This window comes from Platalea leucorodia (assembly GCF_965183815.1).
Source record: "Platalea leucorodia genome assembly, chromosome: 12".
NCBI classification, from domain to species: domain Eukaryota; kingdom Metazoa; phylum Chordata; class Aves; order Pelecaniformes; family Threskiornithidae; genus Platalea; species Platalea leucorodia.
In genome coordinates this window covers 9,366,085-9,382,879 of record NC_138834.1, presented here as the reverse complement: position 1 = coordinate 9,382,879, position 16,795 = coordinate 9,366,085, and the positions used below count along the sequence as shown (strand labels likewise).

The window sequence follows — 16,795 nt, the reverse complement described above, 5'->3', positions numbered from 1 at the left end:
AGCCCCTGGAGACTAAACCTTGGTTTAGGTTTTTTCCCATGAAACCATCAGGCTTCATCAGGACAAAACTATTGTTCCTGAGGGTTGCAACTGAAGAAGCACAGAGAGCCACCATCCTGCTGAAAACAAAACATGCAAAATCAGCTGTGCTTCCCTCTACAGCAAGAAAATCCAGATGCAAAAGAGCAAAAGGCTTTAACAGAGAGAGAGAAAAAATGGCAAGATCGAGAGTCCAGCCCTAATGCAATCCTTTCTAAGAGTCATTTTGATGAATGATGCAGGAAAGCAGAGGAGCCCTTCCATCAGGAGCGAGGTGGCCTTTCGCTCACCCGCAGCACAAAGATAGGGCAGAGCTGGCCATTTAACTACACCCAAGGCCACCGTTGTGTGCCAGCCCCAGGACAGCTGCTGTGCAAGGGAAAAGCAAAGATAAAGCAGGGGCAGAGGCTCCCTGTGCTGAGTCCTGCTCTCTCCTCTTCACCTCCAACACCAGCAAGGCTGTTGCAGGTGGTGCCGGGGAACATGCAAGTGTCACCAAAACCACAAGCAAAAATGCCTGAGCTTCCCTCGCAAACCCGTGTCCTCTGCACTTTCAGGAATCCTGGGGAAAGGAGGGGCTGCAGCGGGCTCCCCCCGCACGGAGCAAACTCCAAAGGCTTACGCTCTGCAGGCAGGTATCTGAGAGCATCGCAAGGTGGAGTTGCTGGGAGAGGAATGATCAGCACACAGCTTCGCGATGTTGCTTTATGCAATTTACTGCCTGGCCCCCTCTGTGCTCCCCTGCCCATGGCAGCCCACGCGCTGCCGGAGCACCAGGCTTGTACCGCAGCTCCATCCCCCCCACTGCGCTGCAGCCACCGGTGCATTTTTCCCTCTGCAACAGTGACCACCCCAGGAACAGATGTATTTGTCACAAAAGGGAAACTCTGGCACAGAGCTAATTACGGATACACTGCTTCCTCCTTTTAGCAACAGGCAGCAATAAAAAATTAGGGTAAATCTGGGCATTGAGTTTGGGTGGAACTACGAACAAAGTGTCATTTCCACATCAATTAAGGAAAGGTCACTACATCTCAGAGCCTGTAAAACAGTACCAATAACGCAGGTTTAAGGCTTTTTTCTCAGCTCTGGTGAGAAAGCAATAAGTCACCCTAGTCCACTCCTGATTGACATCTACACTCAGGAAGCTGCATAATTAATGCCCATCTGATCCTCCCGGGTGCTCTCCCTCTTACGTTTTGATGGACGTCCCCATTACTGTACTTGGCTAAATGGCTTCCAGCCCTTCTGGAAACTTTCCATTTCACAAAGCTAAAAGGGTGTTCAAGGGGGTTTCATCCCTGCTGCTCCTGCCAGCCCCATCTGCCTGCAGACCCTGGAGAGACACGGCAGGGCACTGCGCACCGGCATGTGGGACCCGGGGCTCAGCCCCTCCTTCTGCTCCAGCCCCGGCACGACCCAGGCCCATCTCACCAGCCACTCGATGCCTCGGTTTCCTAAACAGGAATGCTCATTCTCCTGCCTCCCGAGGGAGCAATGCTGCAGCTGTGGGGCTGTGCAGGATCCAGCCTGGGCCATGGCAGCTGCTGGCAGCTCAGGCATTGCCCCCTTGCTACTTGCTGGGGGTCTCCCCTACCAGACCCCAAAATCGCCGCTGGCTGCCTGGGTGCTGCCTTCCCTCCACCGTCGGGGCTGCTGCTGCGGAGAACCAGCCCCATCCGCGCGGTGGTGCAGGAGGGCGGCAGACGCAGGATGCTACCCTGCTGCAGCTGACCTCCGCAGGGTTTGGGGGGGCTTGGAGCCTCCCCCGCCTGAGCAGTGGCTCCAGCCCCTGCTTCTGCACTTCTGCCCTTATGGTTTTCCTCCATCCAAGGGGTTCAGGCCACTGGTTTTGCAGCAGGCCATGCCCGGTGCACCAGGGACTCTGGTGCTTGGCTCCCGTCCACGGCGCACACCCGCCTGCGGCACCGGGAGGACTTCAGTCACTTGCAGCCGCTGGAAACCCAGTTGCCTCCATTAAAGGCACGCAGTGGGAAGCCCACAGAAGCAGGGAGCCACGATGCTTTCTTTTTATAACAGTCAGCAAAACGGACAGCTTGAGAGAGAGCTGAATGCCGATCCCCAGCTGCGCCCAAAACCTCCTTCCCAGTTAGAGAGGCAATGAATAAATGAAAATATGTAATATTCTGCAGCCCATAAAGGGGACTGGAAGCACTTAGTAAATGGGTACCTAGGATGCCCCACTGGCCTCTGGCTGTCAGGCTGCTTTCTCACAAAAAAAAAAGCTTCTCTAATACGTTTCAAAGGCAATGGGAAACACTGACACCGGGACAGAGCAGGCTTTTGAAATTCAACCTTTTCTTCTCCGTGTTTTTCTGGCTGCAAACGTATTTTCCACTCCCAGCCAGAGAGAGTTGGTGCTATTTGTTCCTGTTTCATTCCTGGACAAACTGAATTTGTGAAGAGATGATAGCCATCAGCAGAAGGAAAAAAAGGTGCATTTAACCTGCGCTGGGACCCGGCAGCTGGAGCACGGCACATGCCAGGGCCGCCGTCGTGGGGATGGCAGTGGCTGCAGCCGCAGCGCCTGGCTGCGCTCCTGAATGCAAGCAAAAAACCAGCGATGAGGCTCCCTTTGGTGAGATTTCAAGGAGAGGATTTTCAATATACAACTTCAAAGTGCATGAAAGGGGAAGGGAAGAGATGGCTATCAGGAGACAGGTTTAAGCACGTTAAAAGAGTCATCGCCCCCACTGAGACTTTTGCTCCATCCAGCTTTGATCCATTTTTTATCCATATTTCCTTTCATTTCTCCCCTTTTGTTGATGTACGATGGGGGAATCAATACCAGAGTGAGTGATGCTGAGACATGCTCTGGTTGTTAATCCCATACCCAAGTCCGCTCTGAAGCCACAAGACCTGCCTGAGCCCACTACTAACATTCCTATTCATGCTGAAATAACTGTGACAAGATTTTTTAATATAGCACTCAATTCACTTCTAGACTGACTTGCAGGATGCTTGGGACAGAAAGTTCAGTAAGTTTGAGCAAACGAGCTCAGCTCACTCAGCAAACCCTCCGTGGCCAACAGACTAACCGTCCCTTCATCTGCCTTTGAGCTCTTAAAACAAGACACGTCTCCAAAGTCTGCTCTCTTGAAAACTCTCAAGGCAGAAGGACTTTCTTTTTTTTTGCCAAGAGCCTTATACCACACTTCAGCCTGAGACACCAGGGTCATTTTTTTAAAAGTTGGAAGGGCATTAGGGGACATGGGGAAAGAGAACATCAGAGAGAAGGAGAAAGAGAACTTGCTGTAAGTGACGACAGCATTCATCCTTTTAAAATAATTAATAAATGATTAATGGCATAAATTACCATAAGATGTGTTATGACATGTTGCAGAGACATTTATAAATGTCTATGGCTTAGTTTATAGCAGCCTTTATGCAGCCCTCATAAATTGAAGTGTGTAAATCAATGTGGTTGTCTCTAAAATGGGTTAGAGCACATCTTAAAATAATTTATAAGGGATAAGGCAATTTCTATATGCCTGTATTAACAAAGTCTTTATCAATACAATCTTCATCCAGACTCATCCTATTATAATTCAGTTACTGTATTAGACACTCAAGAGATGATAAAATTTTTGCTACCTGAAGCTGTCCCTTCGCGGTGTCATTGGGGACAACGTGCCACCAAACGAGTTACCTACCCCAGTCCTTCCCAAAGAGCAGGCACAAGGCGATGCCTTGCAGCCCCTGTCCTGTCCGCACACGGCTGCGGGACGGAGCCACCCTAGAAGCCCCCACGGGGCAGGACGCCAGCACACAGCATCGCCCAGCTCAACCCAGCTCCTCCATGTGCAACGGAGAGCTCAGGGCAACCACCCACCAACAGCCTCCGGGCGAACATCACTCCCCACCGCTTCTTGGTGTGCAACGCGCCCAAGCACCGATCGCCGCTGGGACATGCTTTATCACCCTCCTCTGACCCCCAGCACTGAGACAAGGTATAAGGAAAGGAGAGGCAGGAGCCCCCCTTACCTTTACAGGCCCCGGCGGCTCCCAGGTGGTAGATGCCAGCTAAGATGCGCCAGATGGCCACCTGCTCCTCCGCTGTGATGCCCAGCGTGCCCATGGCAGCCCGGAGCTGGGCGAACGCTGCTGAGGCTTTCTGCTTCTCCTCGGGCTGCAGGCAGAAAGACACGGGAGGGGAAACGTCACTGCCTCTGCTGCAGCATCCTGGCACTGGGCACAGGGGGATACAGGGATACACACAAAAGGGCATACAAAACCCATATGGCCAGCAAGGAAAAGACAATAAGGGACTCTAGGAACAGTTTGGACAGCAGTGGGAGAAGCCCCTGGCAGGTTCCTCGAGAGCCTGGTGTTAGGAGCAAGCCTGGGTATGTCTTCTCGTTGTACAACAACACATAATTCCCACTTCAGGAGTGTCTACAGAGATGTTAAGCAGCAGCTGGAGATAGACATTTTATATCTTCTCACTTCTCGCTAAATACACCCGCCCACGGGTGTGCTGGGGCCAGCTGAACAGCTCCCAGCCGCCAGCAGGACCTTATCTGCCCACCTCCAACACTGCGGCCCTGTCCATGACTCCTGCAATTTTTTTTGCAAATGCAGCCTCACTGCAAAATTAAGGCTTTTTTTCCCCTGAACTGAGGATTTTTGATGCAGACACATGCCGCCCTGCTCCAGCAGGCAGCATCCCTTGTCTTGGCAAGGACCAGCCCACCCGGTCTAAAGGATTTCGGCTCCTGCAGGGGAGGCTACCAATGAGAAAACACAGCTGAGGTCTGAAATTTCTCCAGAATCAAACAAATACCCCAAATACTTGTGACACCGGTGTCACAGCAGGGGTTATGCATCCCCACCAGCTGTGGGGATGAAGGCTGGGATGCTGCCAATTAGAGTTTTGGTCTCAGCATCCATTCAGAAAGGAAAATCTGATAAATTTCCCCAGACTCCAACCAAAACCAAAGGCAGAACATCACCGCTCTAGCTTTCCTTCCGGGCTGCTTCCAGAGCAGGTAAAAGGAGCACTACCAACATCCCTGCTCTGCCAGGCTGCAGCACAGGATTTCATCCCCCCAGGGAGCTTTTGGGCAGCTCATCCTTCCACACCCCCATCCCCAGCATCCTGGGTGCTCCTTGGACAACCCTGCCATGCCGTGCTGAACCAAATGGCCAAGCCTGGCTTTCCAGGGACACGAGTGCGCTGTGGGGAACATCGCTGGGAAGGAGGAGAAGTGGTGGTGGGGACGGTGCTTGTCCCCTTTGAAGAGCTTGCACTCCCTGAACTGAAGAGGTGCTGTCCGGGGCCGGCGCTGCCCGGCTCCTGCTGACCCTGTGCATCCCAGTGGGAAAACCCTCCATGCTGGAATGGGGAACCCACAGGAATCAGGGGCTGTGAATGGAGGGTAAAACCCCATCTCTGAACCCAAACCTGCTACTGCATCAGGAGGGTGAGGACCCACAGTACCTCGCCGTGCCCTCCATGAGAGCCACTGCTCAAACAGCTGATTCCTTTGGCCGCCAGACTGGAGCAGGAGCTCCCGAATGAAGAGCAAATATTGAATTCATCAATAGATGATGTAACTGCAAATTGCTGGGATTCATCCCAGCGTTTTGGCTCGTAGGCAGTCTGCCTGAGCTTTGCAAATGGCTCAGACTAAGAAGGAGCTGGTGCTGAAAATCAAATGCAGTATGCCTAGCCCCTAAAAATTGCATACTGGGCTCTTCAAAGGATGCACTCTCCCCCCAGGAGCTGCTGCCACAAGAAAGCGTCAGGGGTTGTTGGTCCTGCAGCAGCAGGCTCCATCCCGGGGACAGACATGGGGGTGTCTGAAACCCAAGCACAGACACCAGGCAGCATCAGCCCAGGTCCCAGCAGCTCCCCTGCTCCCGTGGGGCTGTCGGAGAAGTGCTGGAGGCTGTTTGGGCAGACCCTTCCTCACACCCCGACATTTGCTCCCTCCCTCCACGCATCCAGTACGGCAGCACCGTCCCAAGTCACGCAGCAGCCAAGGACCCCAGCACGTCCTCTAACCAGGGGTGACGAAGGGCGTGCGCTGCGGCGTGCGCTGCAGCGTCCTGCTGCAGGCAGCTGCGCGGCTCTGGCGTTTATCCCTACCTTCGAGAAGGGCTTGATCCCAAAGGAGTTGCTCTCAGCCACCTGGTGCAAGTGCAGCATCGTCCTGGAAGTAGTTACAGAAAACGAGACTCAAACTCCCTCCTGCCCCGCGCACTCCACAGACCCCTGCCCTCTCCTTGGGGAGCATCTCTGACACCCGCAGAGCTCCTTTTCCTTTACAGCGATGTCCAAGGGCCCTCGTCAGGAAAGGCTCTGGCGGCTCTGCCCCGGGCAGGGGGATGGAGCCGGCACCAGACACACCAGGATCCTTTCCCCGGGGCAGCCTGGGGACCCACAGCTTCTGGGGAAAGCCAGAAGTGAGCAGGGAAAGGGACCTCTCTCTCATTTGATCAGCCCAATTTCAGTTTTAGTGAAGGATAAAAAAATCACCAGAAAATGCTCCTGTTTCCTAGTAAATCTTTAAAATATAAGTGTATTAAAAGCCTTGCAACATCACTAATGTGATCACCCTCACAATCTCTTTCTTATCAGAGGGGTCTCAAAAACCACATTGCTGGAGCAAACTTGGGTATAAATCACAGGGGAGCCCCTCAGCGATGGGGGTACCCGTCAGCTGAGCAGCCAGGCGAGGAGCAGAGCCACCCGGTGCCGTGGGAGCCACACACCCACCTGTGTGCCGCGTCCAGCCCCGCCAGCATCAGGGGGAAGACGTTGAAGCTGCTCTCTCCATGGGGCTGCTGGGCGACGCGGCCCTTCTCCAGCAGCATGGTCTGGGGGAGGGAGCGGAGGCAGGCGTGAGCGGCAGCCCCCAGCCCCAGCGCGCAGGCAGGGAGAGCCTCGGTGTGGGCAGGGTGGCCGCTGTGCCAGGGTGTCCAGGCAAGCCACACACAGGGAAGAGAGGGGACAGTGGCACCCGGACATGGGGAGATGCTACTGGGAGCTGTCAAGGAGGGGCTGGATTTCTCCTTGCAGGGCCACGGCTGGCTTTGGAGGCGGCTCCTCCCGCCCGGAGCCGTGTCCTGCAGGTCATGCAAGCAAGAGCCGAATCGTGCCCCAGGCATGCATCAAGGAGCAACATTTCTGCACGTGGATGCAACACCCACAGTCCCTCCCTGCCTCCAGAGGTCTGGGCAATGCAACGGCCCTAGCAGAGATGCTACAGTCTCTGTGTCCCAGCAATGGATAAACCATTGCACAGGCTTGAGACAAGCCTAGATCTGCCTCCAGCCTTGCCAAGGTTGTTCAATGCCAGCACTGACACCAGGAACGAGTCCCTGCAGAGCTGGGACCCCCCAGTTGTCCTGTCCTCCCACGAGCATCCCAGGAAGGTACTAGTGATCCAGAGAGCGAATGCTCCCAGGGGCACATTCCCACTCCTGTGCAAGGACAGCCACACCGGGCCATCGGCTCCCTACTGCTGCAGAGAAGGGAGAGCACGGGGGCAGCCATGGGAAGCCCTGGTGTTCCCCAGAGCAGACACCGGCTCAAGGCCTTGCCTCCATCAGACGAGGCCTGGGGCCACAGGCAGCTCTGATGAAAGTGCCTTTGCATAACAGCCCTGATGGTGATAAAAGCCCTCAGAGGCTTCTGCTCAAGGCTGGCAAGTAAGGTGCTGCTAATGAAATGCTGAATTATACATTTCCTCATAAACATTTCATTCCAGCGCTGTTCTGCGCTCCCTGCCAGGGGTGGGGGTGGTGTGTTGTGGGGGACCCTGCCACACTGCAGACAGAGCTCCTGCTCACTGTGATCTGTGGGCACCTTTGGTCCAGGCGGAGGAGCAGAGCAGAGCATCGCTCCTCTCGCAGCCTGGCCGGGAAGCAGCACAGGGGCTGATCGCCCCAGTCCTGAGGACCCCCGGGTTCAGCCACAGCCCTCCCTTCTCGCCAGGCGACGAGGCCCACAGGGTACCTGGAGGTGAGCAGCAGTTATCCGGCCGGTGGCATTGAAATCCAGCGACAGGATCATGGAGAAGCGTGTGGAGCTGCTGCTGTGGCCGGTGGTCACTGACCCAAAGGCTCCCAGGACTGTGAACATCGCCTGGATCTTCTCCACTGCAAAACCAGCACCAGCAGCCTCATGAGCCACCCTGTGATGGCTGTAGCCCTGCATCACTCTGGTGCTTGCCAGGAGAGAGCCAGACCATGCCGCTGCTGCACCAGCGCAGCCTCAGGGCTGCAAACAAGCGCTGGAGGGGGCTTGTCCTCCTGGCTGCACCTCTGCCTGCTCCTCCCGGGGGTCTGTCCCAGTGCACGGGGACCTGGGGCACCAGCCAGGCATGGGGTTAGCATCCTGCACCGCGAGAGCACATGTGTTGGCAGGAGGGGCACGTGCCAGCCTGCCCACACCTCCACCCTGCTCCAGGCCATTCGTCAGCCCTTTGCAAGAGCATGGTGTACCCAGAGCTCCCTCTGAAATCCAAACCTGCCCCCTAAAGCTACTGATTGCTTAACAGCACTTCCTCTCACGTCACCAGTAACTTGATCAGATGGAAAAAGTGCTGCCCCAAGCACGCAAGTAATTCCCTTCTGGTGCTTACTCGGGAGTTTATCAAAATAGTGCATCTGTTGGGTCTGGGACAGGTAAGAGGCAGGGGCATTCGCAGCCCCACCACTTTCCTGCCTCCCAGGCTGCAGCCCCATGGCCTTGCCAGCCCGTGCTGTGCTTGCACAGCCACACGGAGCCATCCCAACAGGGCACGAATGAGACCAGGAATGGGTCAAATGGAGGCCATTGGATGGAAACAGCATCACCTTCACATTTGCATGCATTTCCTAACCTGCACAGGCACTCTCTGTGCACTGTCTCTGCCCAGCAGAAGCACCCTGCAGCCCCGCTACCCATGCTCGGTTCATCACTGCCAGGGCTCGGAGCTCGCAGTGGCCGCCCGGCCCCGTACCTGAGACCCTGCCATCCACACTGCCCGCCGTGCCCCGTACCTGAGACCCTGCCATCCACGCTGCCCGCCATGCCCCATACCTGAGACCCTGTTGTTCATGCTGCCCACCATGCCCCGTGCCTGAGACCCTGCCATCCACGCTGCCTGCCATGCCCTGTACCTGAGACCCTGCCATCCACGCTGCCCGCCGTGCCCCGTACCTGAGACCCTGCCATCCACGCTGCCCGCCGTGCCCACCAGGTACTCCAGGGCGCTCTGGCAGCATGTGGTCTTCCCGGCCCCGCTGCGCCCCAGGGGCACGATGGCCTGATCCTGCCGCTGCATCAGCAGGTTCCTGTAGGCTCTCTGTGCCACCGAGCAGATGTGTGGGGGCATGCTGTCCCGCTTCCCCTTGAATGCCTGTGGGCAGGGAGAGAGTGGGAGGGCACATCCCAAAACAACCCTTAGAAGTTCTCTCCTTGTAGAGAGAATCCGGAAGACATGTCACACTCAGGGCGATGGTGTCTCCCCAAGGTGCAGACCCACCCCAAGATTCCCAGGGAAAGGGGAAACTCTGCTCATCCTGGCCAGCCTAGCCTTGCTTGCACCAGCACCGGAGAGAGGGTTGGGGACCGACCCAGGGAACCTGCAGCAGGACCTGCTCCAGCTTGCCTGTGAGCAAGAGCTCTGCCAAGCACGAGCCCAGGCACTCCGCCCCGGGCCCGTTCCCTCCCCAGCCCCAGCAGCCCCGGACCACTCAGGGGGTGCATTCACAGACACACAGCAGTTTTCTCCTGGAAACCAGGAAAACTGTGCTGGGAGTGGTGCCTAGCTGCGAGCATCCCTGGCCCCAAGTGTCCCCAGCCCTGAGCATCCCCAGAACATCCCCAGCCCCGAGCATCCCCCAGAGCATCGCCAGCCCCGAGCATCCCTGGCCCTGAGTGTCCTCAGAGCATCCCCGGCCTCAAGCATCCCCCAGAGCGTCCCCGGCCCCGAGCACCCCCAGCCCTCAGTCTCTTCAGAGTATCCCTAGCCCCTATCCTGCCCGGCCCGAGCCTCCCCAGCCCCGAGCATCCCTGGTCCCGAGCGTCCTCGGAGCGTCCCCCGCGCTGCGACGGTCCCACGGTGCCATCTGCCGGCACCGCAGCGCCCGGCGCCCTCCGCCACTGTCCCCACGGGGGTCGGCGACCGCTTCCCACGGGAGATCCCGGCCGCCCCACGGTCCCCCCCCTCACCTTCCCCGAGCTGCTGCTGGCAGCGAAGCTGGGTCTGAGGGCCACCAGGCTGGGCCCAGCGTAGGTGTACGGGAGCCGGGACTGGTAGCGCTGCTGCAGCGTGTTCATGGCGCTGCACTCGTTGAGGTTGATGAGCGCGGCCAGATCCTCTGCGTAATCCAGGCTGGGGGGGTTGGTCTGCAGGAAGAGAGCCAGAGCCCCCCTCGAGTTCTGCCGTCATGGCACGGGCTGTGCCGAACCCTGCCGGCACCCCGGCACCCTGCTCCCATCCTGCCTGGGATGATGGCCCGAGCAACGGGGCTACCCGGGCCTAATCCTGCCTGGGCACTGCCATGCACCAGGCGCTGTGTGCAGGGCTCCCACCCCTGTGCCAGCCAAAACCAAGGAGGGGACTCACCCTCTGCACACTGTCCTCATCCACCTCGGTGATGCTGCCGTCCGCCTCTCGGCGCACCCTCACCCTCCCTGCGGGCAGCTCGGGCGTCCCCACGTCCGGCTTCAGCTGCGTGGCTGCAACGAGAGGATGATGAGTCCCTCCTGCATGGCATGGCCGAGGCAGCTCAGGGCAGAGCCGGCTGCAGTGTGGAGAGCTGCCAAGGGGCCACCTCTGACCACAGCCCCACTGGGGCGTGGCCAGGCACGGTGCCAGAACAGCACCCAGTGCCCACCCTGCTCCCGACCCACAGCCAGGCTGAAGACAGCTCTTATCTTTGGCACTGGAAACCAAGGGCAAAGGAAGGCAAGTTACCGAGCGTGAATCCATCCTGCTGGATGAGCCAGACCTTCTCCGCTTCATACCAAACATCCCTTGGGGCCTGTGGGGAGGAGAGAGGGGAATCGTCAAGGTACCATCAGAAAACTGAGCTGGACAAACTGCACTTGCCCCATGGACAGCAACACTTCCAGCCAGAACCCTGCCCCTCCTCTGCCCTCCTGGCTGGCCCAGGGGGCACCTTCCCCCAGCCCCCAGCTGAGCCCACACAAAGGGGAAGGGCTGCATGAAACCAGAAAATAACATCAGTGCCCCCAAGACATGGGGTAACAGCCTGGCAGGTCTGCAGGCACGTTACCTGGTCCTTGTCTGTGCTCTCGCCCGTCTCCTCTTTGCTCTCTCCCAGTGCCTCTTTACCCTCTCCCGGCTCCTCCTTCACATTCCCCACCTCCTTTGCCACATCTTCTGACTTTTCTTGGGTCCCTCCTGGCTCCTCCTTGGGCTCCTCTGTGTTGTTTGTAGTTTTTCCAGGCTTTTTGATTTCCCTTAGATCCTTCTTGCTACTTCCGATGTCTTTCTTCATCTTCTCCGGCTCCTTCCCGGCCGGCCCTGGCTCCCTCTTGGCTCTCACCTTGGCTGGGTGCTGCTCGTGGCTCGGGGGTGCCCCCTTCTCCTTCTTGGTGCTCTCAGGGCCCGTCCCCTTGGGTGCGTCCCCCTCCTTCACTGGGACTTTGCTGCAGCACTGGGGGCCCTTGCTGGGTGTGGGGGCTGGAGCTGAGGGGCTGCCCCCCGGGCTGGGGTCCTCGGGGCTCTTCTCCAGGCACGACAGCTTCACTGGCTTGGGAGTCTCTGGGTGAGGCGTCTCCACTGGTTTGGGGGCAGCCGCTGCCAGGCTGGGCGCAGTGGTCAGGGCTTTGCTGGGGATGGTCCCCGGCACAGCCGTCCCGGGTGGCAGCTCCTTGCGTGGGGGGCCCACGACCCCCTCGCCCCCCTGCCCCTCCACGTGCAGCCCGTTCTGCAGCGGCTGCCCCTCGCTGGCCACCTCTCCTCCGGCAGCTGAGGTGTCCCCGGCTTGGGCCTTGCTGTCCTCCCCTGCAGGCTGCCAAGCAAAGGAGAGGAGCCAGGTTTGACAGGGACAGGGCAAAGGAGCCGCAGCTGGGTGCGGGACAACTGTGCAGAGCACAGCCCGGCAGGACATGCAGCTCCAGCCCTGAACCGCTTGCTCTGGGCACCGCTGATGGCTGTGGGTGCCTGCCCGGACCTGGCTGCAAAGTCGCAGTCGGTGGTAGCATCTTTCTCCTCCTCCTCCTCCTCCCTCCCGCTTGGCCACATCCCGTCCCTCCGCCTGCCGCGTTCTGGGTCACCGCTCAGTGCTGTGCCCAGGGACACCCCACGCACTCCCCTTCCTGGGCTCAGTGAGCTGAACCGGAGAGCCTTGTGCTCTGCTTAATTACTTGCCTTCCAATCAAGCAAGTCAGGAATGGCAAGTTGCATTAATGAAGTGTCCAGCCTTAATCGCTCAAGGCTGGCGGCTGGCAGGGGCCGCAGCTTGCTGCAGCGGATGGCGTGCTGCAAGCCTGGGCCTCGCCATCCAACCCAGCTTGTGCAGAAAAAGAAAGCTCAGGCTCCCGGCTGGGGCTGGTGTCGTGGGGCCCTGCAGCCCCCCTGGCCCCCGAGGTGGGGGCTGGCAGCACCGCAGCAACCCCGGCTGCTGCCTCAGATGGGAACCACTTTGGGCTGGGGACAGATGGGTACACCCAGCCAGCACCAAGGCCGGACACCCTGGCACTGTGTGGGGTTTGTCACTGCTCACCTCCTCTTTCACACTCGCCTTGGTTTCCTTCTTCAATTTTGCTGCCTTGGCCTCCTTCTCGGTCTCCCGCACGAGCTGCTTGATGAACCCCCCAGGGATGACCGACAGGAGCAGGGGAGGGGCGGACGGGGGCGGCCCCCGGTCCTCGTCCCGTATCTGTTTGCAGGGGCAGAGGCTGGGTTACCGGACACAGTGCAGAGACAGGAGCCCCGGCAAAGCCAGCCCCACGGGCACATTAGCAGCATGAGCGTGCACGAGTGGTGGACCCAAGCACCAGGGCCCTGCTCTGCTGGTGGGGCCAGCCGCGGCTTTAGGCATCCTGCAAGTTGCCGGCGAGGCCACGGGCTGCTCGCGAGCACCAGGCTGGTTCGGGGATGCTGTGGCGAGCAGGAAGAGAAGCACCAAGAAGAAAAGGCCCACAGAGAAGCGCCGAGGTTTCCGCACACCACCAAGGGCCAGGCGCTGCGGGGAGCCCACGTGCGCTGCCAGCTCTGCCCAACGCCCAGCAGCTCCAGCACGGCCACGGGAGGAACCGTCCCGGCTGCAGCGGGTCAAGAAGCAGGTCCTGGCATCACTGCAGCCACATGCAGACCTGCCGCATGCTGGGCCCCAAGCCGAAACATGGCCCTGCTTCCTGCAGCTCCCACAGCAAAGGGCTTTCCCAGCCGTGCCACCGCGCAGCAGCGCCAGCACCAAGCCCTGCAGATTCCCACGAGTCTTGGCCCTGCAGAGAACCGCGTGCCCCAACCAGCAGCAAAATCACTCAAACCAGAACATTCAGGCTGCAAAGGTGGCCAGAGCCAGCAGGGTTGGACGCAGCAGAAGCAATGTGCACAGGGAGGCGAGGGGACATCGACCCCAGCGGCGTGCAGCAAGCTGGCTGCGGTGTGTTCCCCCGCCCGGCACTGAGCCCCAGGGCAGCCCGCGAGCATCCAGCCCCGAAACACAGCTGGTGCCACCCCGGACCGAGACTTTCCTTCTGCTCCCAGAGCGCGAGGCGCGAGGAGATGGCCATGCTGGCGCTGAGGTGGGACGGTGCTGTATGGAGAGCCATGGGGCCGCACCAGGCGCATGAGGCAGAGAGAGAGGAGAGAGTTAGCCAGGGGCTTCCGCTGGCCCCAGGGCTGTGCCGGGGCCGGCAGCACTACGACCTTGCTGGGCATTGCCCCAGTCTGAGCTCATGGCACCAGCTGGAGCGCGGCAGTACTGGCACGGAGGGGACGGGTCGTTTGGCAGTGCTGGGGAGGGCACGGCCATGTGCGGCCCCCTCCAGCATGGCGAGGGGCCACGAGGTGTGGGGAGGTGGTGGTACAGGGTGCCAGTGGCACCGGGGTGGTGCTGGGACCCCACTGCCCTGGGCGGGGTGGCACAGGGTGGCCGTGGGAGCCCGCCTGTGCCCCATTTCAGGCTGACCCCAGCTTCACCTGTCGAGATCATTCATGCACCGAGCGGGTCAGGGCTCGTCTGGCCCTGCCGCTCACGCCGGCAGCCACATCTCCTTGTACAGTAAAGGGCAGGAGCGCCGGGAGCGGCCAGGAGCCGGCTGAGGAATGTCACTTGCCTTCTCAGGCGGCAGCCCCGGGTGCCACGTGCCCTCGCTCCCGTCGGGGACCGGCGCTGCCCCCACACTGTCCCCCCAGGCAGGGCTCTGTGGCTGCGGGGAAGAGCCAGCCCTGAACGGCACAGCCAGAGCCCTGAGCCTGGCGGGTGCCTGCGGCCGGCCACCCCGCATCCGCCAGCCAGAGCTGGATCCCCAGTCCTGTTCTGCACACGGGGAAACTGAGGCACGGAGGGGGTGTGCCTCAACCAAGCACACAGTGAAGCATGAACAAGGGCTGGGGACCACCATCAACATCACTCCGGTCCTCCCCACGCAGGGAGCAGGATACAGCCCCGTTTGGGCCTCAGCCACGTGGGTCCGGTCCCCACAGAGCAGCCAGCCAGGGACTCGCTCCTGCTGCCACCCAGGACCCGCTGCCATCCTGGTGGGTGCCAAGAGCTGAGGCCATTGAGGGGTCCCCAGCCGCCCTCCTGCACGGGGTGGGGAGCACCGTCCCCGTTCCTGTCCCCGCTCCCATCGTAGCCCTCCCAGGCACCTCTCCCCAGCACAGACCAGCAGCTGGAAGCCGCCCCCGAAGCCAGGGCTTCTGCTATCGCCATCCATTCCCACCTAAAAATAGCCCTCCCTGCCGAGGGGCCCACAGCCCGGCTGCCAGCACACCCAAAAAATCTCCATTCAGACCCTGACCCCAACCCCCCACCCCAAAAGCCCCCCTGGAGCATCCATACCTGGGTGGGGGGCTGCAGGCACGGGGGGCTGACGGCCCACGCCGTCACCGGGCTCTGCCGCCGGCACGGGACCCCGGTGAGCTGGAGAGCGAAGGCGGCGTGCGGGCAAGCGGCGGCAGCGGGGCAGCGCACGCCTCCCCCCGCCACCCCCCTGCCGTGGCGGCAGCTGAGGTGACACATGTCACTGCTAAAAATACCCACGGCGGTGGCACCGGGGCCTCGGCTGGGGAGAGGCGATGGCACCACGGGGCCCTTCCATTCCTCGGCCTCTCTGCACCGCCCAGCACACGCGTGCGTCACCCGCACCCTCCTCGACACGTGTGTTTGTGCCCTCCTCGGTGCATGGCTGCACCCCACAGAAGCTGGGGAACCGCTGTGGGTTGACGTGAGCCAGCCCAGGGTGCTCTGCTACCGCAGGAGGGGACCCCGGGCTGTCCCCCGAGACTGCAGGTTGGAGCTCCGGCACGGGGCTCCCCGGAACACCCCAGCTCCCTGCCACCAGCCCCAGCCCTGAGATAGGGGGGCCGAGCTGGGGAGGGACCTGAGAGGAGTGCTCAAAATAGCCTGCCGTCGGTGGAAAGAAAAAGTCACCGCGGCGCTAACACCAACGTGGTCAGCAGCCCGGCCGGGGCCAGTGGGGAGGGAGCAGGCAGCCCTGCCTGCCCGGGGTGTCCTGCCTGCCCGGGGGGGGCTCCTGGCACGGCCGTCCCGAGCCTCATCTCCCCACAGAGCTCTGCTGGGGACAAAGCACATGGAGGGGCCATTGGGTGACCACGCGGGGCAGAGGGTGACCCTCGGGGGACCGGCAGGACCTGCGTCCCACCCGCCCCGGTGCAGCCGCCACCAGCATCCAACACCCAGCCAGGGGCGCAGGACGTGGGATCAGGCCAAGCCCAGCTGCAAAGGTGAAACCCACCCTCCGCTGCTCCACATCTCCCCCGAAGAGGTCCACGGACGTGACCAGGGCATCAGCACCAACAGCTGGAAAAGCTCTGTTAATAAGAAAGGAAATAGGATTGTTAGTCTGTTGTTGCCCAGCTCAAGACCAAGGGTTGCCCAGGGCATCTCACCAACACCAGTTAAAATATACCCCATTTCCAGCCAGGAACGGCATGAGGACACACGGTTTTGGATGATCCTTCGCATGGTCTCCAACAGCACCGCAGCCTCGGAGGAGCCTGGCTGTGTGTGGGGCTCACTGCCGGGGCACCCCTCGGCTCCGAGCATCGGGGTCCCTCCCGCACTTTTGGAGAGCCACCGTTCATCACCCGTAACACACCTCATAGTCCCTGCCAGGGCCATTTTTTGTGCTGCTCCAGCACACCGGGCTGAGGATCACCCCCAGGGCACCGTCCCATCCGCAGGATGCAGCCGGCATGTCCCCCAGCAGCTACCCACAGAAAAAGCACGAACAAAACATGGTGCACGTGAATAACGGCTTCTGCGGCAAGCGAAGGGACTTACCTCTGCGCAGAGCAGCCGGGGGCAATGGGGGTGCAAGGGTTCGCCCAGCAGTGCCCCGCAGGCAGCTGCCTGTCCGGGCGGGCAGCCCGGCACAGCCTCGCCGGCCACGCGGGAAGGGGCAGGCGAGACCGAAAAGAACCAGGCGGCAGCACACACGCAAAGGACGGTTTTTATTGGGGTTCTCGTCGTATGAGAGCAGTTGTACTGACCAACACACAGAAGCAGCTTAGCTGTGCCAAAATAATCCTTTAAAAAAATAATGGCGGAATTAACTAAGTGTGGCACATCAGTC

At 60.1% G+C, this 16,795-nt stretch overlaps 1 protein-coding gene across 1 annotated transcript in view; it reads right to left on the bottom strand.

Moving 5' to 3' along the window:
- Positions 1–13,765, bottom strand: part of MYO18B (myosin XVIIIB) — a gene marked incomplete at both ends in the record, with an annotated part of 75,982 nt that extends 62,217 nt beyond the window's left edge. The window contains 11 exons of the mRNA XM_082324857.1: positions 4,045–4,189; positions 6,152–6,215; positions 6,782–6,882; positions 8,024–8,166; positions 9,212–9,410; positions 10,226–10,402; positions 10,623–10,735; positions 10,974–11,040; positions 11,296–12,036; positions 12,751–12,906; positions 13,727–13,765. Coding sequence (XP_082180983.1) covers positions 4,045–4,189; positions 6,152–6,215; positions 6,782–6,882; positions 8,024–8,166; positions 9,212–9,410; positions 10,226–10,402; positions 10,623–10,735; positions 10,974–11,040; positions 11,296–12,036; positions 12,751–12,906; positions 13,727–13,765 — 1,945 coding nt within the window. The remainder of the gene's footprint in view (positions 1–4,044; positions 4,190–6,151; positions 6,216–6,781; positions 6,883–8,023; positions 8,167–9,211; positions 9,411–10,225; positions 10,403–10,622; positions 10,736–10,973; positions 11,041–11,295; positions 12,037–12,750; positions 12,907–13,726) is intronic.
- Between the last annotated feature and the right edge of the window lie 3,030 nt (positions 13,766–16,795).